The 27,997-nt window shown below is 39.4% G+C and overlaps 1 protein-coding gene across 3 annotated transcripts; it reads left to right on the top strand.

Annotated features, from left to right (window-relative positions):
- Positions 1-911: 911 nt before the first annotated feature.
- ppp1r3ab (protein phosphatase 1, regulatory subunit 3Ab) lies at positions 912-27,997 on the top strand. 3 transcript variants are annotated; one of them, XR_006085169.1, is made up of 6 exons: positions 912-1,766; positions 13,463-13,521; positions 13,875-13,996; positions 17,257-20,004; positions 26,572-26,870; positions 27,382-27,997. XR_006085169.1 is itself a non-coding variant. In XM_007894567.2 (5 exons), exons 1-5 carry the CDS (start codon positions 991-993, stop codon positions 26,572-26,574), a joined length of 3,708 nt encoding a protein of 1,235 aa, XP_007892758.1. In that variant the 5' UTR covers positions 912-990; the 3' UTR covers positions 26,575-27,047. The 3 variants fall into 3 exon arrangements, 2 of the variants coding, with proteins under 2 accessions (XP_007892758.1, XP_007892756.1); XM_007894567.2 differs by lacking the exon at positions 27,382-27,997 and having other exon boundaries at positions 26,572-27,047; XM_007894565.2 differs by lacking the exons at positions 26,572-26,870; positions 27,382-27,997 and having other exon boundaries at positions 17,257-20,788.

Raw genomic sequence — 27,997 nt, 5'->3', positions numbered from 1 at the left:
AGAACTCAGGAAGGTGATATGTGATATGTGAAGTCTATCAAACCAAGTGTTCCTTTGAATCCAGCTGCTGTCAAACAGCATGTCATCAATTATATATTATATGTTTCTTTTGACTTGTAGGATTATGAGGTTAGAATCATTAACTGTTTATTCTTGAGGCGAATGTCTTTATTGCATTTTAATGCATTTTTAAAAGTTAATTTAAAACACCCACAAAACGAAAAGCAAAATTAAAAAAAATTTCACACACACGTTGCAGTCAGCGACACATCCCTGCAAAATATAGTGCCATGATTTACCGATATTTTTCTGATTTATTGATATATTTCTTCAGACATTTAAAACCTACAGAAGGTTAGGTTCACTTTGAGTTTAAACATTTTTTAACAAATCTTTCTGTCAAACATTTAAGCAGTCTCATATTTGAACCATTAAGTGGAGCTGTCACCTTCCTAAACATTGAATGGAAAGGTTGCAAACATTGTGCAGAATTTTCTGTGTCTCTCATCTTAACAGATGCAACATTATGCATTTTCCTATTACATGTCAAAATCAAGGATTATTATTATCATTATTAAGCGACAAGATTTAATTCAAATTGCAATTTGATGTGATATGGGGCGGAATGGCTTGCTTGCCAACAAAACTGCAAAAACAAAGTGCTTCTTGGTCAAATCCAAATTCCCTGGACTAAAATGGATGAGAATGTTTGCTTCCACAGCTGAAGCTTCTTTTGTGTCATTTATAAAATGCAATTTGGCTCAACTCTTTGTGCAAAGAGCCAAAAGCAGAGCATTGATGGTAGTGCTCACAGCAACAAGTCTTGGTGAAGACAGACCAGCATAGTTTACACGCCAGTGGAACTATTAATAGGCCTGAGCGCTTTTACAATGTCAACTGTAACCAAAGCTGCTGCGTTAAACTTGAGTGCCCCAGATATCCACAGCCACTAGTTGAGAGACCTTGCTTCGGGGTATTTCAGACTCACTCATGGAGTCGACTGTGAACGACCAAATGTTTTGGGGAGCCAGTTTCCTGGAGCTGCCAGATGAAAACGATGTGTTCGCTGAGGACGAGGAGACGAATGAGAGTTTGATAAAGCCCAAGCTGTCTCCTCTTCCCCGAAGACGGAGATCTTCAGAGGAGGACGAAAGTCCAGAACCTCCTACTACTCTTAACCGAAAGGTTTCCTTTGCCGATACATTTGGGCTAGAACTTGTATCAGTCAGGGAATATGACAAATGGGATGTTCCGACAGGACCTCTCGGCTACAATGTGCAGGATGAGGGCCCACCTCCCGAGGAATATGTGCTAACACCATCGTTTGAGGTGCCAGCCTCTCCCGAGGAACTTATGGAAAAGGTTTTTGCGCAAAAAGTGGAACTAGAATTCGTGGAGTTTCCCCCTGAGTTCACGTCCATGAAGGGAGTGATCCGTGTGCAGAACATAGCATATGAAAAGCTGGTATACGTTCGAGTGACACTTAACAATTGGGACAGCTACTGCGACCTGCCAGCTGAATACACCCCTGGTTTCTGCGACGATGAAACCGACCAATTCACCTTTAAAGTATCATTCGTGCCCCCCGAACGCAAAGATGGGGGCAAAGTTGAATTTGCCATATGCTATGAAACGCCTATCGGTACGTACTGGGCAAATAACAATCAGAAAAATTATGGGCTGTTATGTCACAAGAAAGTAACAGAAAACCCTCAAGAAGAAATCAGTGATAGAAATTTAAGAAGCTGTCTAAAGACTTCATATGGGTGAGCTGATCCTTTTTCAATGAGCAATCACTGGCAAATTTCTTGTTTATACGGTCACTTGTAACACTTTTTACAGGCACTGGCCACTGCCTGTGAATCCACTTCAGCATAAATCTCTGCCTTCAAGAAGAGGACAGATGATGGTGCAGTTTGTGGGCGGTGGGGGGGGGGGGGGGGGGGTGGGGGGATAGGGGGAGGGGGGGGAGGAGGGGAAAGAGGGGGGTTGAATTGGAGGGAAATTGCTTTGCAATGTGTTTAAGGCAGTAATTGAATTTCAGGCATTTGGAAACATTCATAAAACATTCGAGCTTCACTCTCATGCTTTATAGCATCATTAGAACTGCTTGATTCAATTATGCTTTGTAACTCACTGTTGGCCATCTGTTATCCCATATGTATCAGATGCAAAAGGAGTGTCGGTTACTGTTTACCCACCATAAATTACAAAAAGCAATAATCCATATAGAAAAATATAAAGGCCATGGTAGAAGCTGTTCTGTACAATGGTTAGAGATTCAATAAGAAAAGGTAAATAAAGAAATAAATCAGTGCTGTATATTTACAGAATAGATTCATGTCACACTTGATTCTATAGCTGTACACTTTGGACCAACCACAAATGCAACAATAAATGTATTAGGTTAAAAACTTGCACTATAATGTCATGTAAATTTATGTGTACAGGCACACTGAAACATCCAAACAAACATGAAAATTGCTAACGACACTCCTTCATGGTGCTTCACACATCAATTTGAAAAATCACAAGAAAAATTAGGACAGTGTAAGAAAAAAGATCAGTAAAGTAGGGAAACATTTTAGTGTTAAGCTTTAAACCTTTAAACCTTTCAGCCAGCCACTTGCCAGTAGTCGTGATTTAACCACTGTACCACCAGGTTTAATCCCTCAGTGCCAGTGAAGGAAATTTCCCATTTTGATAGGAGGCAAATTCTTCTGTATCTTTTTTTCCCAGGCAGCCAAATGCATGACACACATGGAAGCCTAACTTAAGAGTGTCCAAACCAAAGTTACAGTTCCACCTATGAATGCCACCCACCACATGGAAATTTCCTTTCATCTGGAATGGAATGCAAAAGGAGCTAAATGGGAATCACCCCCCGCCCACTCCTTTACCCTAAATTAACATTTTACCAAATTAATAATAAATAGAGCAAATAGCACAGTAACTAAGAGCAAAGAAAATTTAAATTGAAAAAGAAAGAACTTGCATTTTTATTGCAGTTTGTCATGTCAAAGTGTCTCAAGGCACTTTACTCTAATTACAATACAACTAAGTGTAGTGACAGTTTTTGTAGGCAAATGAAGGCAACATCACCACCCACACAGAACCTAAGGAGTCACCTTCAGAAAGCACACTTGGGTTAAATCACCTGCCGGAGAGCAATAGCCTTCAGTCAACAAGACATCAGCAAAACAAATTGCTGACAAGGAACAAGGTACTGATATTTTCAAATGTGTAAGGTAGCTAGAAAAATACAGGAGACATTCCCCACCCCCCAGTATTATCATGTCTGTTTTCAGCAAGTGGTAACTTGTGCAGAAAAGCTATTATGATTGAATAAGAGGAAATTTGGCTAATGATTATCACTGAATTCATTTTCACATTGTAATACCAATGTGCCAAAGTGCTGATGAGGCACCAAAGGTCCTCAGGTTGACCATCTCAACCTGTGCTTGTCAAATGAACAATTACTTTATAATAATAATAATAATCTTTGCATTTGAGATAGTACCTTATCATGTCTTCGAGATGTTTCAAAGTGCTTCACAGAATATACTGTAAAGTGAATGGACTGTATATTTTTGGGGCAAAGCTTTTAGTTTCCTTGGAGGGGGATAAGCTGGGTGTCGTTTGGGCTAGGTCCAAGGTGATGTGTTTGGCAACAGAATCTCAGAACCGAGCCAACCCTCTGGAGTGGTCTCAGTAGTCTGGCTCCTGGGCCAGGCGGGTCCAAATTACTTCAAGGTACTGCTAATGACAGCCAGCCAAGCTGACTTGTTAGCAGACCAGTCACTGGGGTCTGGGATTCTTCCCACTCAGCAACTATTAACACTGCAAGCCAAAAGCCCTAACAGGTAGGATGTTCCTAACTGGGCAAACAGCAGGAAACTTGCCGGCAGTGCTCACGATGTGCTCACACCCTGCCATCCCTAAGCCGGGGGTTCCTGTCAACCTGTAACAAATACATTTTTGGAATTAGGTAAGCAGGGTACATCTCTCTAGGGAGAGAGTGCACATTGCATCACAGCCACAGGGAAATGTGGCATGCAAATGTGGACTCTCAATCTGGTTGGATACCTTTAAGCATAGTGATGGGGTTTCTACATGTATTACATACTTGTCTGACCAAAAAAGCACTCTCCATTTAAAAAAAGTTTCCATGAATGGCACTATCAAGATGTTGTTATACTGATTTAACAGTAATAATAATCCTTGGATTTGATATAGCGCCTGATCACATCATTGAGACGTCTCAAAGTGCTTCACAGAATATACTGTAAAATGTAGTCACTGTGTATTTTGTGGATGAAACATGGCAGCCAATTGCATTAGCCATTTTATTTGAATTGCAATAACATACATCAACTTCTGTGCATATCGGCTGCCTTTATGAAGGTTGTGTTTTTTTTACATCTTACATCTGGGTATAATCAATCCCTGCACATTTATAAATTGCTTTTCCAGTTTAAATCTCAAAACGTACTTTACAGGGAACAACTAACCTTGTTGCACTTTTACTGTGTGTGTGCAGGCAGGTAGCGAACCAAGAGCATGGTGAGGGGAAAGGGATAGTATTGTATATATAGTATAAACCAACAATGGTTGCTTCCATGATAATTCAACAAAACAAAGAGTTGTACCATTAACACATTTACTCAGTTAAGAACTGGATACATGGTTGCTGGTAAGAAATAAGTTGTACTGAAGTTTTCAAATAATATAAATTGGATTTTTTTCTTGTGATATAGACTCTCCCGCCCACCCCCACCCCACTCCCTCCATACACACACACACCAATAATTCAGTGATTAACAAATGGACAGATTATATTGCCAGGAACATAGGACAAGACTAGTCATCTTTAATCATGTATAGTAATTCTGTTTACTTCAGTCTTGGCAACGCAATGGTAGAATGGCATCCATAACTTCCAAAAAGGATAAAGGCAATAAATAGTATGTTATTTATTGCTATTAATACATTCTGCACTTAAAATGTTTCCTTTCTGTAACTTATTCCATCTCCTTTTTAGGTTTGCTTTCCTAAGCAGCATTCGCAAATTTAAAACTCAGGAAGGTTGTCTGTTCCCATGCCCCTGCGAATGCTGCTTTGTGAACCAGCTACTGTACAAACGAGAAGCAAGAGAGTTGGTTGACTTGTACACTATTTGTTTCTCAGTTCATTATGTAGCAATAGTACTGCTGTGTCACCAGCCTTTCCTACTAATGTACTTTACGCTATTAAATTGATGAGAAGTAATAGAGTACTACAGTCATTTCTGGGCACAGTGACAGAAGGGGCTGCTCTGGCCTCGAGGCAATGCTGAGGGGAGCAACAAGGATGATCCCTAGTGTTGGAGGAATGATTTATGAGTAACAATTAGATAAGCTAGTATTGAAAGGAGACATATCAGAGAGGAACTTATGGAAGTGTATAAAATTTTAAATGGGATTGATAAAGTAAACCCAGAACAATACTTTAGAATGTGCCAAGTCAGTACAACAAGAGGACAAAGGTTTAGGGTTGCAAAGGGCAATTTCAGGACATATACCAGGAAGGTTTTCTTTTCCTAGATGGTAATTAACAACTGGAACAGATTGTCAGATGACGGCAGCATATTGGACTCTTAAGAAACAGGTTGATACTGTGATGGGAAGATGATAGGGTGGGAATTCTGGAAGGTTAAGATCAAATGGGATGCCTCAAAATGCTTCATAGGATTATTGTAAACTATAGTGACTTTATTTTGTAAGTGAACATGGCAGCCAATTCACACACAGCAATTTCCCACAAACAGCGATAAAGTGTGGCCTAGCACACTGGAAGAAATTCCCTTCTCTTTCTGAATTGTGCTGTGGGATATTCAATGTTCACTGTTTAACGTCTTATCTCATGTTTAATAACATTAGTTGTGCAGTGACAGACCTGCAGAACACCGAAGAGCCTTTTTTAAAAAAAAACTTTCAATAAGAAAGGTAAAATACTGGCTTTGGTCGAATCTCAAGTTACACTTCAGCTGATGGGAACCCGAATGAGTCATCTTTGTTATCTTACATCACTTCTGTTTAGTTCTATTGATCTGAGATCCCTAGTGTAAAACAGGTTATACTACAGGTATAGTATGAAGTGAATTCTACATAACTGCTAATAATTGCTACATATACCCATCACTAGCAGGAATTTCGCACTCAAAAACTTCAATCCATTAAATTGAATGCCTTGAAATCCTGTAATTAACTTAGTATAACGGTGCCATGGAATGAGGCATAGTACAAAGACAGGTATAGGGACAGAAGGTAATTTATGTACTTGTCATTTAGCTAACATAGGCCTGTTACATGTTCACTAAGCCCTCCGTGCCACCATCGGTGACGGTATTTATCTGGCTGAAAAATATATGCACTCTTTATCTCTCCCTCTTTATCTATCTTTAATTACCACCTTATGACCTACCTCTTCGATCATGCCCAAGGTCACCTACCCCTCCCCTTCTACACTTGCTCAGCGTCAAACCTTGTCAGTGCTCAAAGATGTTATCCTGCGTGAAGGGAGCTAATTAAGCGTGAAGTGCACTTGATGTTGTTATTATTTAAATTAACTCAACCAGGTAAATCATGCAGGGAGGTTTGTGTGCGTTTTGTTAGTAAAGATGCACGGGCCTGAGTTAATGTGCCTCTGTTTATGGTGAAATTCTACTTTGAGACAATCGTTATTTGAAGGAGAGTTTACACTCAGCACTGAGGGTTGATGACAATTAATTATCGCAAGTCTTCGGGGTTTTTGATATTTTTTTCAAGCAAGTGATGCATGAAGTGAATTGAAGTGAAGTGATAAAAGCTGTTGATAGGGGGATTACGCAATGTAAATAAACTCGCCATCAGATAATCTTGTTGACGATGTCAAAGGAGGTAAAGAACATAAGGACAGATTTGAGAATGGCACAAAGGGAGCTAAGGAGGTAAAAGAAAATGGTGGGAGGGAATGCACAAATGAAAGGTAAAGTACAGAAACTAAGGGCTTTAATTCCCCAGACTGCATTAAAGATATGCACAAAACCACATGTAGGATTAGCATAATCTTTACCGTTTATTCTAGTTTCGGATGAAGCAGATGTTACAGTTTGTTTCTTCATGCAACGTACCCTGCCCCAGTTCTACTTTGTCTTGTAGTAGTGTCTCTGGCTGCGGTCTTTACATTTACTGTCAACCTAGCAATTCTCTCAACTTTGCCCTTACCCTTTTCCCTGGCTGCAGCTGCAGCACCTGTCAGTGCTGGGAACATGATATTAAAGTTTGGTGTATAAAAGGCGCTAGTGGCCCCATGGGTCAGCTATATATGTAGGCTATTCAGCTGTCCTGGCAAGAGAGGGCTGCTGTACTCAAAGCCAGGATCTTTAGTTTAGATTTTAAATTGAAGACTATTTGGACAAAAAAAGTAACATGATTTAGGACACGGAAATTCAGTCCCAGAAAAATAACGTATTGACTGTCTTGTAAATGGACCACATTTTTAAGTGTACGGCTATATTGTGTTTACACTTCACCATATTTATTCAGCAACCAGTTTGGCACCCCACGGGCATATGAGCAGGGGAAACCATTCCATCTTTTTAAAAACATAATATCCGCCATGGACAGGGTGGGTTTATTGGGAAAGGATTTTGTAGATTCCATAGGGAGCGGCTAATCCTTTTACAGATTAGACAGATGACTGATTCGCAACAACAGCTGACTCATCAGAATAACATTTGGCCATTTCTGGGTTAGTAAAATGACAGATTTCTGGATTTTGTGGTTATTCCAGTTCACTCCGCTCAGCTATGCTACTTGGCTGCAATGAAGCAACTTTCTATTACATGAAAACTGCGGATGAAAGAAAACACTCTTTGTTTCTTTTGTCCACTTTAATTGTGTCAGTCGTTGTAAAATAGAATATTCTATAAACACAGAGGTCCTTTCCTCTTACATTTATCAATTGCTTTTCTCTCCACTTTTAAAAAGTATATTTCCTCCCAGCTCAGATCCTCTGTCTTGTAACATATACCATACCATCCCCCAACAGAGAAGGGTGAACTCCAAAATATCTGCCAAAGTTATGCTGTAACCGATCCCAAGAACACGTGTGTTAAAAGCATCCTGGAGTGACCTAACCTCCAATTTACTCCGGCTCCCTGGTGGGGAAATGCCTACAAACAGCTCCGTGGCAACAGTTAAACCTCAATCTCTGGAAGTTTTACAACTCTATCCTTACACTGCAACTGTCAAATTAAGTTCATACATTTATCATTGATTCATTACGTTTAAACACAACTTGGATGCACTTCTAGATTTTCTCAATAGCATAACAGCAAAGCGCATAATTTTCAATTACTTTCAGATGTGCTGAAAAAGAACAGTTTACATACATACACTGTACATGCTAAGAAAATGCAATTCGATAGCACTCTGCCGATCAAAGAAACCATAAAATTGCATTTAATCCTTGTTTTGGATGAAACAAGCCAGAAGCTATTTTTCTCTTCCAATGTTTGGTTTCACCCTTCAGAGCAGACTACAGACAACAGTGATGGCTCAGCAGCAGAATTGGGTGACTGCACAGTGTTTGTTAGCATCTGTTAAACCTATTGAGGTGAAGCTGGCCATAATTATGGCTGTGCAAAGGCATCTGTGGTTATCTTAAGCAAGTGTGCTTAGTCCAGAAAGAAAGACAAGTACTCAAAGCATTCAACACTGAGAGCAATTGGACTGACTCTTCTCATTGAGGTGATTGACAACAAGATAGAAACAAGAGCTGGAGTTTGGAACATAAATGGTGGACATAAAGATACTTTGCATTTGTACGTGTACATGTGTGTGTGCGTATTTGTGTGTGCTCATGAATTTGTGCATGGATGCTCACACACAAATACATACAGACACACACACACATATGCAAGATACTCCAGTTGACAAAACAGGCAGATGATGTGCTTTGTAATGAGCAAAGCTGAGATCAAGAATGGACCATGCAGACTGTGAGTATAAACTTTCAGCCAGTCTGCTGCAGAGACTTGGAGCACTAATGGACTGGACTTAAATGAGCATTTTTTTTGCTCATGTATTTTTTTCAATAAAAAAATTCACACCATACACAGCAATATTTCTAAGGTTCTTAAGAATAGTATTTCCTCACAATTCTCTATTTTTTCCCAATGTAATTGCACTGTCTTCTAAAATGTGTGACATAAAGATGGTAGAGTTGAACCGCAGTATAACAACAACAAGATTATATTTGTATAGCGCCTTTCACATCGGGAGGACTTCCCAAGGTGCTGGACAGTGTACAGCATTTCAGATGTAAATGTAAAAGTAAATGGGAAGTCCATAAATTCCCAATCCATTTTTATAACTTGGCATGTTTATCAGTCAGTGCTTCCACATTCACTGCATACACTTCCACGATGTCCAAGTTCAAGGTCATCAGTTCACTGCCGATGTCACTTTCGTTGTGGCATTCATTGCGCACAGGAAGTGATTTCAGCGGTGACCTGATGATCCTGAAGTCAGCCATTGTTTAGCACACAGGAAGCTGGCCGACATTTTGAAATGCGCCAAAGCATTTGAAAAAAAAAGGTCGGTTTTCTACACGCATTTTGTATTTCTTTAGAAATGTAAATGTCATTGTGCACACCCCGATCATCCAGGTCTCCATAGTAAAATGTATATTTATCAGTTCTATTTAAGATAAACTGCATCATGTTCAGTGTCCTGAAGGAATGCACGTAATCTTTGCCAAAGCTACTGGTATCCCCTGCAGTGTTTGCTCATCACTTCAGTTTAACAGTCATTCAGGGGTCAAATTATAATCAAAACATAGCTCGCTCGTCCTCAGAGATAATCTATTTCTGCTGGAGAAGAGAAGTTCATCAGCTCTACCAACTGTGCACCCAGCAGGGCAAATTATTGTGCCTCAGTTGTCACTAAAATTGATTTGGTCACGGAGGCCTGACACAGTGCTACAGACACTTTGCGTGTGATCAGCTTCACCAGTTAAAAGTCAAGAGCATTTCTACCTGTGGGGATGAGGGAAGATATGAGCCGCTTACTGCTTTGGGACTCTAGATTGAAAAATACCCCTATTCTTCACTCTGATTTTGAAGCAAGTAAAGTGACATATCATTATATTAGTACAGACTTTTCATTTTGACCTCCTGGCATAGTGTGTAGCTCCTGCCAGCCTAAGGGTATGCTACTTGCTGTAGTTTGATAAGAACATGTAGAGGTTGCAGCCTCCCCAGGTTCCAACTGCAAAAGCAAACTGAATACCAGTGATGTCTAAACACTGGTGGCATTCGTGTGTTGATTTTTCCGGATTAAGATGATTTAACTGGGAATTTACATCAAAATAGAGAAAAAAAAAGAGAGTAAATGTAGCCTGGGGAATGAAGTAATTAGGATATTACATAAAACTTAATGAGATTCTAATTCAAGCAATTTAAAACAATTCATACAGTGTTCAGCAATGCAATGCACTGTAAAAATTCTCCCCTCTCAATTTGGTACAGGGCCAACACCACAGTAAGTCTCAGCATCTGAATGCTCTCTTAGTGCTATTGAATAATATGCTTTAACTTTGCACTTCAATTAGCATCTTATCACGTGGCCAAGATGTCTCAAAGCACTTTGCATGATACACTGAAAAGCTTATTTACTGTGTTTATTTTGTGGGTGAATATTTGGAGGTATTTGCAATATACGGCTGTTGAACTAAACTAATAAATGTTAACTATTGGGGAATAGTGGAAACATTAATTTTGGAGCTCCAAATAAATAAGTTTGTACCTTTAATTGCATTTCCCTGAAATATTAAAGTTCTATCTATGCAGACTTGACAATATTGTTAATATAACCAGCATTTTGTCAAATAATCAAAGCAGTCGTTGAATCTTTCATTCCCAATTCCCTGTCATTTGAGTGGAAACATCCGTGATTAAAGACTTTAACAGTGCAATCTTGCCCACTTGAAGCATGACCCTGCTTCCTAGGCAGTCTGCAGTACAGTGATGATATAAAGACCACTGAGATGCTGCTTTAAAATAATTAACATTTACATAGCACCTTTCACATCAGGAGGACAATTCAAAGTGCTTCATGCAACTGATTGGGAGCCGAGCTTGGGGATGCTGAAGAGAGAGAAGAAGGTGACTAAAGCGCAGCTCAAAAGATAGGTCTTAGGGTGGGTTTTAAAGGTGGAGAGGGAGGAGGCAAGACAGATGGAGTTTCAGACACTGGGGCAGAATGGATGAAAGCTCGCCACTGATATAAAAGTTGTACCCTTGAGCAGTGATACTTTAGAACCATAGAAATTTACAGCAAAGAAGGAGGCCAATCAGACCATCAAGCCTGCACCAGCTCTCAGAACAAGGTGTTCGTTCAATCCCACTTCCCTGCCTTATCCCCATACCCCTTCAAGCCTCTATCCTTCATGTCCATCTACTTCCCTCTTGAAACCCCAGAGTTTTAGAGGACTTTGCCCCTAAAACTCTGCCACGTTAAAGTAACATTTGAAGGAAATAATACATTCACAGCTCCTTGAAGTATTACATTGCTAAGAGATCTTTATTTTAAAATCACATTATTCTCGTGGGAGCTGCAATGAGAATTACTGAGAGAATTGAATACAGCACCAATGCTATGCATTATAGATATGGTAACTGGACATTGGATTTCAAACATTCGAGTGTCAAAAGCAATTCTTTGGTGGAGATGTTCCTCAGATAGGACGTAAAAGTTTGTTGCACGTCTCAAACGCATCTGTCCAAAGAATTATTTTTTTATGCTGTGACGGTATGGGTATATTTGGAGACTTAGCATAGCTGCAGTTTTAGAATGACTTGCTTAAATATCTCTTGCTTCTGGCTGAGTCCATCAAACTGCACGAGAAAAGGATTGATTTCATGCGGTTTATGCCTGCCAAGTGTTTTATGAGGTTATTTTCCAAGTAGGATGTGGGGAGGAAAATATGCAAAAGGTATCCATTGATTCGGTGATGCAGCAAAACCTTGTGTTAATTTGAAACTGCCAGCCAGTATTTTTTTTCCAATAGTCATTGAGGAGGATACTTTGACTCTTTCTGACAATCTATGAAATAATAATAATAAGCTTTACATTTGATACAGCACCTTTCACATTGGGAGGACATTTCAAAGTAATTCACAGAATAGACTGTGAAGTGTACTGACTGTAGGTGAACCCCACTTCTTTTTAGCTACTCTCTTGGTCTCTTTGCCCGTCTTCAGATCACACCTGAAGACTTTCTTCCTCAACCGTGCCTATTGTTGCTTACCTTTTCTCCCCAGCTCAAAATCAAACTACACCATTGTTAAGTGCTCCAAGACACTAGCCCGCGTGAAGGGCCCTATATAAATGCAAGTTGTTGAAAAAGCACTGTAGGACCAAAGATGCCCTTGTGAGAATATATAACGGGATTTCATCCAGTCATCCATTTTACATCAGCTCTTCGCAGAGCTCTCGGTTACTGCAAAGTCAGGCAGTAATTGTTTTCAAAAGGTGCAAAGGACCAGAACAAACAAGGTGGTGGATCAAGCAGTGCCTGAAATTGTGATTGAGAAAGGATTCCAGCTCCACTGTGAGTGGGTGTGGAGAGGGAAGGGGGAGGGTTTGGAGATTCAGAATCACTGTCAACCTTGCGATTGACCTCCTATCCTCAATTACCCACCAGTGATGTACATCTGGTTATTCATTATTACTTAATTATTTTATGATAGGCCTAGAGTAATAACATTGTGAAGGAGTATAATATCGCTCTATAAACATCATTTGGTAATGCTAAATGGAAAACAGCCTCTCAAATATTCAAACTAATGCTGCGTCTCCCACATGGTTTGGATAATTTAGAATGCATTATATTTTGACAAGCTCGCAACTTTTAATTTCAGCCAAGCTTCAAGGTTAGTGTTGCCTCATCTGACATTTGGTAACAGAAGACTGAAGGGACAATTGAGATTCAAACAGCAGAAGTACTGTAACTGAGATTCAGAGAGAAGATGGATGGCACTTTCCCAACAGTTTGCCCGCATGCTGGGCTAGATTTAATTTCAATAGAGTTACCAGCTGTTGTAATGCCTTCCCATGTATTCATGAGAGATAGGAACTAATTTCACATACAAAGTCTAGTCTGTGACATTGATCCCAAGGCCAATTAAACCACTTTACATATTGCATGCAGGATATTAAACCGCATTGAGATTTGCAAGTAAGGCACTTAATGTATAGACTTTGAATAAATAGTACATTTGGTGTTTTTAATGTGCTTTAACATGGTATATTTTCCAAACTTACTATTAATTTTACTATTACTATTGCTGGTGTAGAATCTCGAATAAATAAATGGTATCTAATAAGACACCTTCTTTACTCTTACATGTTACTTTATGTTTTTTTTAAATATACAGCAAAGAGTCCTTCGAATCAACTTTGGATATCAACCTTGGGACACAACCGAACACAGAAGGTATGAACAAACATGATAAAATGACTATTTTAAGCAGGTTTGACTCACCACTCTAAAGACAAACAATTAATGTTGCCTCTTTATTTCCTGCCTGCGCTCCACTAACTTGGGCCTGCTGCATGTCTCTCCTCCCCTATCTGTGCCCACTCTGGAACTCCCTCTCTTTACCTCACATCTTCTGTCATTGGCTTCAATATGCTTCTAAAATTCCACCTCTTTTACTATGCTTTACCTACCCCCACCCCCCCACCCAACCACTTCCATCTCAGTGTCCCACATCGTCCATTTTAAATGCTTTGAGGCACTTTCCTATGTGAAATATGCAATTTAAGTGCAAGCTGTTGTTTCCACAGATCAACAAGAGGAAGGATGGATGGATTTGGAAATGAATACATTCAAAAAATGGAATAGTGAAATCCTGTTTGACGAAAACACAGAAGGCAAAACAAAAAATAAACAGCAGCCAGACACACAGGTAAGACATATTCATTTGTGCCTCATCAATCGGAATAATTCCTTTTCCTTTGACTGTATTTCAGTCCATTTTGATGACATATGCTTGTTCAGAAGATGTTACCACTTTCAGCTGAGAAAGTTAGCAAAGAAGCCAGCCACAAAGTGCTCCACTGCTCCATTCAGCAAAAGGTGCCATGTTCACCCCTACCTAATAACACGCCTAATAATAATCCTTCCAAAACCAAAACCAATAATAAATTGGTCATTTTCAAACCACGACTGTTTGTGGGACATTGCTGTGCGCAATTGGCTGCCGCGTTCGCCCACATATATACAGTCAATTCACTTTACAGTGTGTTCTGTGAAGCGCTTTGGGACGTCCTCCCGACGTGAAAAGCGCTATATCAAATGCAAGGATTATTATTACCCCAGGCCGTGATAGAGAGGAAATATCAGTCAGGATATAGCAACCACATTTGATTGCTATCCAGAGACTCTTGCTGGAAAGTGTGCATGTTGTGTGTGGACATTCAAGGTGGATTCCAGGCGCTGGACATACGAAAGTATGTTCATGCACTCAGACTCCAGGTAACACCTTCCGGCAGTTGTCACCCCAAGCCTCAGAGTTTAGCTGATAGCAGATTAATTTCCTCGGGCATCTGCCTTCAGTGTGGTGGGCGAACCTTTACAGGACAGCTTGTGACGTGCTAGCCATCTTGACGTTCTTGAGGTCCAAGTCCAATGCTGTGTACCAGGCTTACTCAGCACCAGTTGCTTAATCCAGATCCTCATGCGATGAGCCTCGGCAAATAGACGTGCCCGCTGTGAAGCCGACAACACCTCCAGGGCGCTTACGGACAGGTCAGTGTAGGTCGCAGCCCTCCCTTCCTGTAGCTGCTTCCCGTGTGTGCCACAAATCCACCTCACTGCTTGATCCTCGACTTTGCAGATGGGTCGTGAATTGAATGGTGAAATATCAAACACAAGGTTTACACACAAAATAAAGGCCACTTAAGTGAGGTACCATAGTATGCCCAGCATCAGTAGAATGTCTAATCCTATTCCAACACCCCCCCACACACACATGGGAATGCAGGGGAGAAAATCGGAGAAGAGAAATTGGCAGAAAAGAAAAAAAATACTATTGATAACTACTGTCTGTTTCCTATTATCTAGCCAATTAAGTGAAACATGGAAGAGATTGCAACAGACCTTGTAATAATAGGCAGCAACCCACGTGGGGCATGGGAGATGGCAACAGCATGTGACCTCCCATGACAAATGTGTAAAGTGTTCCTGTGACAAATTAATCAAATAACGGAAAAAGAAATAGAACCGGGGTGGACATGAAACATGAGAAGCTGCAAAATATATTTTGTGCATCCGATTTTTGCAAAAATGGACATTCATCATTTTTAATTCCACTGAAACTATTCGGCTAATTCTGCACACACTTTAACTTAACTTTATTTCCAGTGAACTTGTTTAGACCAGTGGGGTTGAGATTCTTTTGAAATTTCAATGCAGATCTCCCCAAAATTTGTGGTCAAATTATGAAGCCTGGAAATTAAACACCCTCCTCCACCTTCCTCCACAAACACACACTGCTATAAGGAAACATGGAAAAGGAAACTACATTTGTAGCTTTCTTTCAAAAAACAGCAGGTGTTTTTTTGGGGGGAAGGGGCAAAAAAACGATTTAGTTTCAACCAGGTAAGTAGACAAAGCTTTGGTGTGAAGTTTCTTTAGAGAGGAACCCAACACCTATATCCTCCTAAGGTCTACTTCTGCCCTTGTTACTGTGTGGACATCTACTGTGTACACTGTATACAAACATTTATGGCAAATTTAGCCTTAGTGTTCTGTTTTCCAATTTCAAATGGCATGTATTGCTTGCAAGAAGTATGTTATTCGCTGAAACATAAAATACTATCACATACTTTTCACTTGGTAACTTTCAAACTCTACAACTTAAAATGTGTGGATATTTGATTCTATATAAAAAGTAGGAAAGGTCTATTAATTAAAAGTTTTTACTCTTGAGTATCTAAATAAATGGGGCTTTCTCGTGAAATGCTTTTTAAAACGTATTTCTACATTCAGAAAATTATAAATAATATAAACTATGTAAATTTCCCTGGCTGTTCGAAATGGGGATTTCAGCTGATATTAAATAATGCAATAACAGTAGGCTTTGCCTTTTTTAATTCACATTTCCATAACAGAAGACATTAATATATTTTTAATACATCTCTTCATCTGCGCTTTCATCCATCAACCCCCTCCACACCCCCTGCTCAAGCTTTTAGTCATTAATTTGCCTTTTATATATGCAAAGCACCAAACAGCAGCATTTCAAAGCCCATGTAGCATTTACTCGTCATCAATGTAAATGGAGTTAGTGTAATGTAAACTGATTTAGAAAATGTTGAAGTAAGGTAGAATACAAGGGAACAACAGAGATTGACTATATAGTTTCAATGATTATTACAAGTTCTTTCAACATTTCAAAGGACATTTCACTAAACTTTTTTTGAAGATATTCTATATTTGTAGAATCGCAGCATTAGATTTTCATCAAGGAAATGGTTGATCATGTGGCAACTAATATTATTTTTCATACAATTACCTGAATGAAATTGAGGTGCAAACAATTGATCAGGTAGAGTTAATTACTGTACTTTGTTTGACTTGTGTCTCATTGGGATTGTTTCCAGTTTTTAATACTATGTTTGGTTTTAAAACACAAATTCTCAGGGATAAATTGTTATTTTGACCTGCTTCCACCCTTTATTTGTTCAGACTAATACCCTGACAAGGTATTTTCACTGGTCAATGGTTGTAAATTAGATGTCATAACCGATGGGATTTTTCTGGTTACGTACGTAATTCTTCCCAGACCAAGTAGGAGGAAGTTTAACAACTCTTTAGTTAGGGAATCTGATTAATAGCATGTACTCGTTCCACTGCTTGGAGCTAGATGTAATTTAGTTTGCAAAGTCAGTAACAAGGGCAGTGAGTACGTTCCATTAGTGACTGCAGACTTAGAGCCCCAAATTGTGTGATATTCCTAAACTGGAAGCTACTCTCAAGTTCCCAGAATAAGTTCGCAGTAAAATTTAAATAGTTAATCCCTCACCCTGTTTTTGAACAGTAGCCTTTTTGGTTATTATTAGCAAAGCGTCACAGTATTATCCTTAAATATGTGGAAAGAATTTTGAATGAAATTCCTAAACGTATTGATGTCAAATTTAACCACCGATGATTTCACCATAACAGATATGTCAGTCATTGCATATTTCACTGACCAACCCGAGGGGGCAGGAAACAAGTCTGGCATTTGTGGAAGGATCACACACTGAGAATGAAGAGAAGAATGGGAAGCATGATCTCACCGTCAGCAGACTACCACTCATTCACCAGCAAGAGATTGAAAGCATTCAGCTCACAGATGTAACCAATGACATATCGGCCCAGACAAAGCAAGGGGAAGAATCAGAGTTGCCTGCAGTGGTTCTGGACAGCACTTGCAATCTCTCAAGTCAGAGTCACGAGGGACATATAAATACAACAGTGCAAACCAACAGTGCAAACATTATTACAAACAATGAAAACACAATGACCCAATCTTCTAATTTGTTTTGTATAAATGAAACACATTTAATGCATGAAGACAACTCTCCTCAGTCTCAGAGAAGGGAAGAAGCTTTAAGATCATATGTGACTGATACATCCACTAAATCTATGCTAAACATAAGCAGTCTATTACATTTATCAGATGATGAATCACAGCATGTCTCTGCTAATGATGTATGGGAGAATTTGGTGACTGTTGAAGACATAGACAGATGTGGTGAACCTTCCAATAATTCATCAGAATCTACAGATTTACTGCATGAGAAAACAGATGCTAAAGATGCAAGTGATGAACCTGTTTATCTAACTGGTGATACATCAACTGATGAATCAGAGTCTGCCCTCATCTCTTTATTGTGCAATAGTACTCAACTGGAGTCTGAGCCACAGAAAATCAGTGTATCATCCAGCCAATTAATCTCATCAGAAGGAGGAAAGGTTTTAATGAAAGCAGATTGTGAGCAAGGAATGATTAAACCCTGGTGTTACACTGAAACTGAAAATGAAGACAATGCAAGGCAAGAAAAGGACATGGACAACCTAGATTTTTCTGAACAACCAATAATTTTAGCAAATAAGGAGACAGAAGTGCAAGATCCGATTGACAAGGTGTCTACTGCAGTTCATTTTGAGATTGAAAAAGAAATGTCCAGTCCTTTCAAAGCTGCTATTAAAGAAGAACGATCTTATAATGCACACTTAAATTGTGAAGAAACTGTGGTAGAAACGGTGCAACATGTGCACAATGCTCCAGATACTGTAGAGACAAAAGAGATAGTAACTGGTCTTGAGGACATTCCATCTTCAAATCATCTGGAAATTGCAAATGCATTAAAGGTTGAAATTGCAGAAAAATGTAGAGAGATTGAAGAAACAATACTTGATAGTCCTCAGGATGAAGAAAAATATCAAGCTTCTGCTGTAAATAATGAGATGCCTGTAAAAAGTCTAGGGGTTGATACACGTATTGGTGGCGATCAAAAAGATACACTTATAGCTACTCAAAATACGAAACAATTCATTGATGCTCCACCTCATGGGTTAGTTGATTCAATAGTAAAGAAAGCAATTGAAGATGCTTTATGCGAAATTAGGAAAGAGGAGAGAACAACTGTCACAACTATGTCACAAGAATGCACAGCCACACAATTTTCTCCAAACATTGCAATGTTTTCAGAATCTGTACAGGAGGAGACCTCAACTTTTGAGTTGATACCAAATCATAAAAAACCTTCCAAAATCAATGTTATTCATGAACAAACCATGAAGTGCAATCCACAATTTTCTGAACATAAAAACTTACTAAGTGCTGAAGCTATCGCAGGAGGTGAGGAGACGGTAAAGAATACAGTCAGCAATTTCGAGGAAAATACAAAAGAGCAAGAAATTGCTGCAGTGTCGTGTTACCCCGGAATAGTTCCGGATAAAGAGACATCACTTGGACTTTCGGGAGATGTAAAGCATTCAGTCGTAGCATACAATGATACACAGGCTGTGAAACAAAACTTGATCACTGATGCCCTAGTGGTCCTGAAAAAAGATGTTCCACATTCATTGAAGATAGTTCCTCATCTTTTGGATGCCGGAGCAGGAGGAATCTCGTCTGAAGCCACTAATACTTGTGAAGGAATAGCTGAAGATGTTTCTAAGGAAGTAGACTTTAAAATAGAGGAATATGGTCAGATAAGACATGTGCACACAGAGGATGGAAATGAGTTGACCATCAATTCTGCAGAACTGCCGGAAGAGAAAATGCATAATAACAAGGTGGACTGTGAGGATAAGATTCAGATGAACGTTAAGAGATATATGGAAGAATCCCATTATTATAGTATAGCAGATGTTAAAAAATGCAGTGAAGTGGAAACAGCATTAACGTCTGATCTAAAGGGTGCAGAAGAAATGCCAAATATAAAAATCATTTTACAACCCAACGATGAAAGAGTCGAACCCCAGAATGAAGTATTTACATATTTACATGACACTGCAAATGACATAAAGTCTGAAACTATGAACAAAATAGTTTCTGCTCCTCCAGAGATAGCAGAAGAGGAAGCAAGCTGTGCATTAGAACCAGTACCTGAGATAACTGGTAACCAACACTCTGGAGAAGGCCCTGAAGACCCTATCGAGAATCAGGGTGAAGCAATTCATACATTTGCTGAATCACAAGTTTCTCACCATTTTGAAAGCATAGCTGCTTGGGAAGATAATCATCAGATGGAAGTGAACGAGGGGAGTGGGCAAGAGGTGGTTAGGCCTACAAATAATGTGACGCTGGACCCAACCGCATCATCTTCAAGCATTTCAGAAGGCAAGAAAAATAATGTGCAGAAAAGACACAGCTCTGAGCCCAGCTCCAATCGCAAACGCAGAGGTCCAGTAATATTGGTAAGTGCACCCATCGAAGAGGACAATGATAATGAAATTGACGACGATGACACTACTAACATTTCTCCATTAGAACCAGAAGGTTTTAATGAAAAAATGTGTGAAAATGAGCAGGCAGGTGAACCTTTGAATGTTGATGTTAAGAATCAGGGATCATGGCTTCAGAGTGAGCCTTTTGCAGATGATTTGGTTTTAAAACACATGGTACGGAAAGTCTGTTATTCTGTATTTTTTGTTGTGCTTCTTGTCACTATGTACCATTATGATTTCATAGTGTGCTTTACACTTTACCTGTTTTCACTGTATTGGTTGTACTTTCAAGAAGAAAGTAGTAGCGATCCTGTGAAAAAGGATTGATTTTATTTCATGGTGATGATACTGCTATTAATTGTGCGGGATAGAGAAAAACAATCATTGCATTTATGAAAGAACTGGTTCAAAGGACTGCAAATGCTTTGAATACTGAAGTATCTTGAGTTTCAAAATACAGAAGAACCCTATCAAAACACAACGCATTGGAGAATCTCTAAACTATCCCAACCGGCTATCGAAAGGGGCATGATTGCTGGTGAGTGCTTCCGAATTGAAGCCAGGAGGCTTCCTGTCCACCAGCCAGCTGACTACTGACATTTGGGTCATCAGCTGGGCCAATAGAAAAGTGCAGAAATGTTTGCCCAAAAATTGCGTAGAGATTTGCCAATCCTGTGCAAATTTGCCGGGCTATTTTTGACACATTTTGCAGAAAATGGCAGGAAGTTGATTGGTACTATTGAGGTACATTTTACTGCCAACCTACATTTTTTCACTTTATTGATAAAAACTAAACATGAGGAAATAACACATATTAGATTATTGCAGAAACAATATTAATTGCTTATTTAGCAGAAATTGGGTGGCCTTTTTTGGTGGGGGGAGGGCGGCACCAGCGAGGCTACAGGAGCTCACCCCCTCCTGCCTCTCAGGACCGACACCGCACACAGACCCCGAGAGACACAGACACACACTCAGAGACACAGAGAGGCACACATTCTAAGAGAGAAACGCACACTCACATGGAGACCCTCACAAACACATAGAGACACGCACACATCCACAAACACACAGAGGAGAGGGAGACGCAGACATACTCACACAGACACTCACAAATGCATATGGAGACCTATACACACAGACAATCATACACAGAGACACACAGAGACACACAGAGAGACACACACAGACAATCACAACAGCCGGGCCTCTGATTGAAGCCCATTTGCCACTTGCGCCACACCAGGCATGCACGTCCAGAGCTGTGCCCGCCCACAGTGATGTCAGGTAAACAGCCGGGAAGCCGCGGGTCAGAAACTACATTTGGTAGCAGGTTTGTAGCGGAGGAGGGCGTTTGTAGCGGATTCCGCTGCAAAAGTGATACCGGACTTTTCTATTGGCCCAGATCATCAGGTTGCCAGCAACACCACTTCCAGTGCGCTGCAAGTGCATAGCTGGCACCCTGATAACTGAGATGTCTGTTACATTTTTAGTGCCAGCAGTTCGAAGCAAGCCAATACAATTTGAAGTGAGCCGGCTGGCTTGCTGGACACATTTGGGATTTTTTGGCAAGTAAGTGTCAGGGTCCAGACCCATATAAGTGAACCCACATTATAACAGGGTTGTACTGTTTTCACATCTTTCGCTGTAAACATTTATCAAATGACTCAACTGACATCTCTAACGATCACTATGAAAGAACTGGAGAATTAGAGGAATCTTATTTTCTGGTTTGAAGGATTAAAATAATCATCTTATTTTGGAATGTGATTTTAAAAGAAAAATCCTTAGTCCTCAAAAGGCTATCCAGTTATGATAACGTGGCTAATTCTCAAATAAATCAAAAGAATTGCAGTGCCGTGGATAAACAAATATAGTATTCAGAATATTGCATTTGGTGCTTTGTTGTCTGTAAAAGTACAGTAGAATGATTAAGTGAAGTTGCCTACAAAAAATGGCCTTGTGAGTTTCTTTGTGAAATCATGATGTGACAAGAAGACATAGGTTTAGGGCAGCACAGGCTAATTTCGGGGGTGACACCAGGAAGTATTTTTTTTACCCAGGGAGTAATCAACAACTGGAACAGAGTGGACGTTAAAAAAACAGCTTGATGCAGTGATGCCAGGGTGGGGATTTTGAAAGGATGAGGTTAAAAATGGGCCAAAAGGCTTTCTTCATCTGAATCTCTTTTGTGATCTTGTGACCATTTTGGCTAAGACTTGTAGAGCATGAATGCGGTGATGTTTTGAACAATTTCACAAAAGACGCTTTTCTTGCTGTAACCAATATGTTCTATAAGCTAATTCACTTCCAATTAGATGACTCTATTTGTTTATACGTTTCTAACGCTCATTTTCTAAATGTTGATGCATTAAAGTTGCTACCAATTATTTTAAAAAATCCTCATCTCCTGTGTGTGCTGTTTCACAATCAGCCTATAGGACCATCTCAAATGCAAGACAATGCGATGTCTCCAATGGTTCTTGTTGCTGAGGTTAATGGAGTGGCTCCCAGTTGTAAGTAGAGTCATGAAAGGAAAAAGTGGGGGGGGATGGATCAACATTGTAAATGTGTAGCTTAATACTGATGGTTTAATGGATTTGAACCACCACCACCTTCCTTTTGAATCCCCATCTAAAATTTGGAATTCTTGTCATCTCAATTCTATTTGAGTTAAAAAGTCATGTCCGATTTTTCCTTTTATCCTTTCTGGCCACTGGTATTTCAAAAATTTGTGGTACCGCCCATTCTTTGTCAACACATCACATTTTGTGAAACATTTCACATTCAGGATCTCCGCTGAAATTTGTTTCACATTAGCCAGGGAATATCATGTTAAAAAAAAAGTCCTGTAAATAAGTCTTTAAATACGATCAGGTTGTCTCAGTGAGATTATCCCTTGGGAGCTAAGACATACAGACTGAGAAAGTCCCAACTTTGATTCCCTGCTCTGTGCTGCATGAGGTAATCTCTGCTGGCAGAGAAGTATGATATGGCATCACTGCCTTGACATAGAGAAGAAGGAAAATGATCAGGGTTCATGCTCCTGACTGTGGACCTTTGATGCAGCTGCGTGGATGTCATCAGGTAAGGGCAAAATCAGGGCAGCTATAATGTCCACTTGGTTGAATAATCTGAAACATTCACTATCCCGACTCACATATCAACAATAATAAATAACAAAAATCATCCTTACATTCGATAAAGCATTGTTCATGTGAGGAGAACATCTCAAAGCGTTTCACAGGATACACTGTGAAGTGGAGTCATCGTGTATCTTGTATGTTTAGTTCAAGAGAGCGATCATGAAACCATAAACTAGAAGAAGGAAAAAATGTGTTAAAAATGCCCAAAGGAGGAGGAGGAGGAGGAGGAAAGGAAAAATTGGCAAAGGACAAACTAAAAAAATTAGGAAAATGCAGACATATGAACCAAAAGATCACCCCTCATTTGGAGCTATTAATCCCACATTGTTCACACATTGCCCAGTGAAGAGGTTGAGAAGTACAGTTTTGCGGCAACAAGACTAATCACGTTCATTATCATGTCCAACACTCTTTTTCCGAGATCATATTAATATATGATGATGTCTCAGAAATAATCTTGTCAGAGGAGAATCGGATCTTGCGCAAATGTCACCAATGTTATTGAAATGAATTCCAAAAATCTCACTAGAATTTCTCTTAAAGGGCAAGATTGAGTATTATCTTTTATTACGTTTGGTAACATGGTGAAATGGATAAGACGCTGCTCCAATAAACAAGACTTCCCTTCCCCACCCCCCACTACACAACGAAATGAGCAATAATTGACTTCAGTTGACTGTAAGCAGATACTTTGTAGCACTCTGACTTTGCAGCAACTTAATAAACCACTATGTGTGTTAATTCTTATTTGTGTTGAATCATAGTGTTAATTTCCCTGGGATCATTATGTCATATTTTATGCAAACAATTCAGAACTCAAAGTGACGTGTAAAACATGAAGAAGGTCATAACAGGATTTTCAGTGCCATGGGAACGCATATAATTGTATGATCTGCCAGCTTGATAATAGTGGTGGTTTGATATACTGTACACAAGGTGTTGGCAAATAGAGGCATTGTTAGCTATGAACCAATGTTGGCAATGTTGATTTTCTTATCTGGCTGCTGAAGGGTGCAGTGCGTGGGAGTTGGATCAATACACTTTACAGCTGTGAAAGGTTAACATGGTTGCCAAGGAATTATACAAGACTATCACTGTGGGTACAGGTGGCTGAAAGGTTTAAAATGTCTTTAAGAGGCCCTGGTCAAGATCATCTCTGTATGTTATTCCTTCTGATTCAGTGTTAACCGGAAAGTTATATTATTCCCATCATCTTAAAGAATGATAAAGCATTTTATAGTTTCCTAAACTCTATAAAATGCATTTTGTTTTGTACAATACAAATTGGCCAGAGGTACAGATCTGAAACAGAGGTTAGAATTTTTTTCCTTTAAACGCGCAAACAAAGGCAGTGCAATGCCATTTTATAGCTCCATTTTGGTAAAATTATTTCAACCTGTTTACCAAAACTGATTAGCACACAACCTGAACACCGCAAAGGCTAACTCAAGCAGAGTAATTAAAAGGAGAATCACAAACCCATAAGAATGCAATAAAGAAAGAAAATAGAGACTAGGGAGGGAAAGAAGAGAACCTGTGAGTAAAGGATTCTTCAGGATCATTTCTAAGAAACAATGCACAACAGTTAGCATCTGCAGGTGGATCCACAAGGTGAGTTTGGTTTTACTGCTGATTCTGAGTGCGGCAAAGTAACCATAGTGCTCAGTGATGATGCCACTGGTTTGTTTCAAGCATCCATCGGGGATTTTGCAAACATCAGCCAGTCTGCCAAGTGTGGCGCCATTAGTCAAGTCATGGCTGCTTTGGTCAGTCAGGCAGATCATCATTTCTGCTTCACTGTGACCCCAAAGCACTGAGAGCAATCCAAAAAGCAATTATATCCTTTTGAGATTTTTCTAGGGGTCCTGCGGGCCATATATCGTACACTCATGAAGCCACAAGCACCTTCTTTAAATAAGCTCATCCTTTATAGCCATATATGAGAATGCTCAATATACACTCAACTGATTTACAATGTTAAAACACCTCATACATACATACACACACACACACACACACACACACACACACACATACATACATACATACATACATACATACATACATACAAACACTGGACTGAACTTACAATTCTGTTGCATCTCTTTCAATCTGGCTCAATCTTTGATTTAAATGGATCCAACTCTCAAGGAATCACTGTTAGATGGCATTGGGTACATCTTAAAACCCTATTTGTTGAAATCTATTCTCCAACCAACAGCAGTATCGCATATAAGTCCAAACCCAGGAAAACTGAAAGAATCTCTGACATCTGCAATGTGCTTTTTGTAGCTCAGGATAGTAACATTCATTAACATCCTGGCAGATTCTCCTGAAGAATTCTGTAGGTATTTAGGAAAAGGCTACTCTTCTGTTTTGATGATCTGGTCAAGGGTTTCAAGGATGTTCAAACTAATATAACCCAGCAACAAGTCTACTTGTAAATTACCCATTTGAACAAGTAATTAATGTTGCACTTAAATGTCTTGCAGTTTCAAATCCTATAATTAGTGGCCTCCACCATCTAATCAATTTCTTAACTCTAGATTCTTCTTCAACACCCGAAAAGCTTTCGTACGTACAAATCCATTTTAGATGGAAACAACTTTCATAAAAAGCCACAAGTTTAAATACCAAGTACAGTGGAAAGAGCCACCACTTTCAGTATAAATAATAAAACACAAAACCTAATGATTTAAGACTGAAGTTATCATAATCTTTGTCTTGCTGATGCAACATGGCAATAAGTTTCCGTATGTGTCAGACACCTGGCCAACCAGAAAAAATTGATACATCATATATTCATTATTAATGACTATATTAGCTTTTTTGTTGTTAAGAAATGCACATGTGCTCTGCGCATTTCGTATTACTTACGAATTGTTTACAATGATTGGAATGCAGACTTTAATCTCTCTGCAATATTAAACTGACATTCATCCATTTTGTTTTGTTAACATTAAATGCTGCCTTCTGAGAAGTGCTAAAACTGTCACCTTTTCTTTAATTGCATTATCTCTGGATGTCTCCATAGGAAAAATAATAATAATAATAAATGATAAAATAGGGTTATCTAAATAGATAAGGGAAATTCAAATATATCAAATGATGTATAAGGGAGGGAATTCACGTTTACTCCCTTAGCAGCTCATTATGTACTACCAAGCATGCCATTAAAAAAAGGATGAAAAAGCAGCCATCCTTTAAAACAGTCGGCTTCATGGTTGATATTTATCACTTTCTTTTGTTATATATTTATTATGCTTTTACACTGTGTTCATTTTTTTTAAAAAAAGGGTGAAAATTGAGCCTACCTCAGATCATTTTTAAAGTCTAAGACATACTGCATGCAAAATAAACCCTGTATTTTTTTTGATTCATCCACAAATAGTGACCAACAACAGTGGAAGCCACAGTTTTGAAAACCTTTTCCATTTACCGCAAAGAAAGACACCCTCATCCCCTTTGTCTGTGTTGGAGCCAAGGTGTTGATGAGATTAAAGGCATTTATGGCCAATTTGAAATGACACTTGGATAACAGAGTGGTTCAATACCTAAAGGCGTACAAAACCTGCTCTTGTGCCCAGACAGACCCAGAGGAGCTGGGTAAAACAAGACAGATTAAGTAATTGCAACATTTAATTTACTATGGATTCCAGAGGATGTCAGATAGCTGGATTGCAAAACGCGGTGAGTATTTGTGAAGTAATTTTACCCAACACCTACTTCCAATAATCTTTCATCAGGGTGACTTCTATAACTATTGCATTACTCATTGTCTCTACTGTAACCTTTAGTGGTCAGAAACAATAATTTTCTGATTTTTCAGTAGTGTAAACTATTTTGCCTGTAAGAATTAAAATGTCAGTCAGCATTAATGCTGTTCGTTTCCTTGTGTGTTTCACTATAATCAGCAAACGCTGTCCATATCTTACTTTCCACGTGATTTATCTGTTTTTACTGGTGGTTGCATTAAAGTGGCATTGTCTCTGCACAGGGGAATTTCCTAGCAGGCTAAATAGCTGGGAAGACAAGAATAGCCCAGGATTGAAACTCTGCTGAAAGTCCAAATTTCAAGGTTCTGGGCTTAGTTTGCACTGCAGCAGATCCTTCAGTAGGAACTTGTAAAGTGCATTTTATTTTTGATTTCTTTCTTAGGTTTGGCTTAAAGCTTGAACGATGTTTTTGATTCTGCCAGCAGGTGTGATGGACGCTGACATAATATCCTTGGCTCAATCGGTAATATCCTTGTGCAGGTAGCTGATTGCCGAGTTATCAAAGAGCCTTGAGAAAAACTTTCCTTGAGAAAGGCTTACATCTTTCAAAGCAAATGGTACGAGTTTGCATGGCATCACCGAGCTGGAGCTTTTGTGGCCCGCAATTAGGGCTTGCAATCCCGGTAATGGTGCTACTGAAATTCAGGACTGCAACCCCTACCCATGATGGTTGGTTGTACGTTTGTGCCAGTGGTTGCCATCATAGCGAGTTATTGATTCCAGCCAATTTTGCAGAAGGACGCTCAGAGCAATGGCCATCTGTTTCTCAGACGAGGAAAATCTTACATCTTAAGTTTTTAAATTGCAGTGGGGTATTGAAAAGAAACAGCCTGGCCCTGACTTCACACGCACACCGCACACACACACACAAACACACACACAGCCAACCACAGGTATGAATGAGTAGGCTTGCGTTTTCCTAATAATAAAGTCTCTGTCTTGAAGATCTGTGTAGCTGCAGTTTTTAATACAGAAGAACGTGCCTATGTCATAAAATACTTTCTGTCAAAGCTTGTTTTTAATGGTTGTAAGTATTGGAAA

This window comes from Callorhinchus milii, unplaced genomic scaffold (genome assembly GCF_018977255.1).
Source record: "Callorhinchus milii isolate IMCB2004 unplaced genomic scaffold, IMCB_Cmil_1.0 Scaffold5, whole genome shotgun sequence".
Taxonomy (NCBI): Eukaryota; Metazoa; Chordata; class Chondrichthyes; order Chimaeriformes; family Callorhinchidae; genus Callorhinchus; species Callorhinchus milii.
Note: the sequence above shows the minus strand (reverse complement) of the source record. Positions and strands in the feature narration are given on the sequence as shown.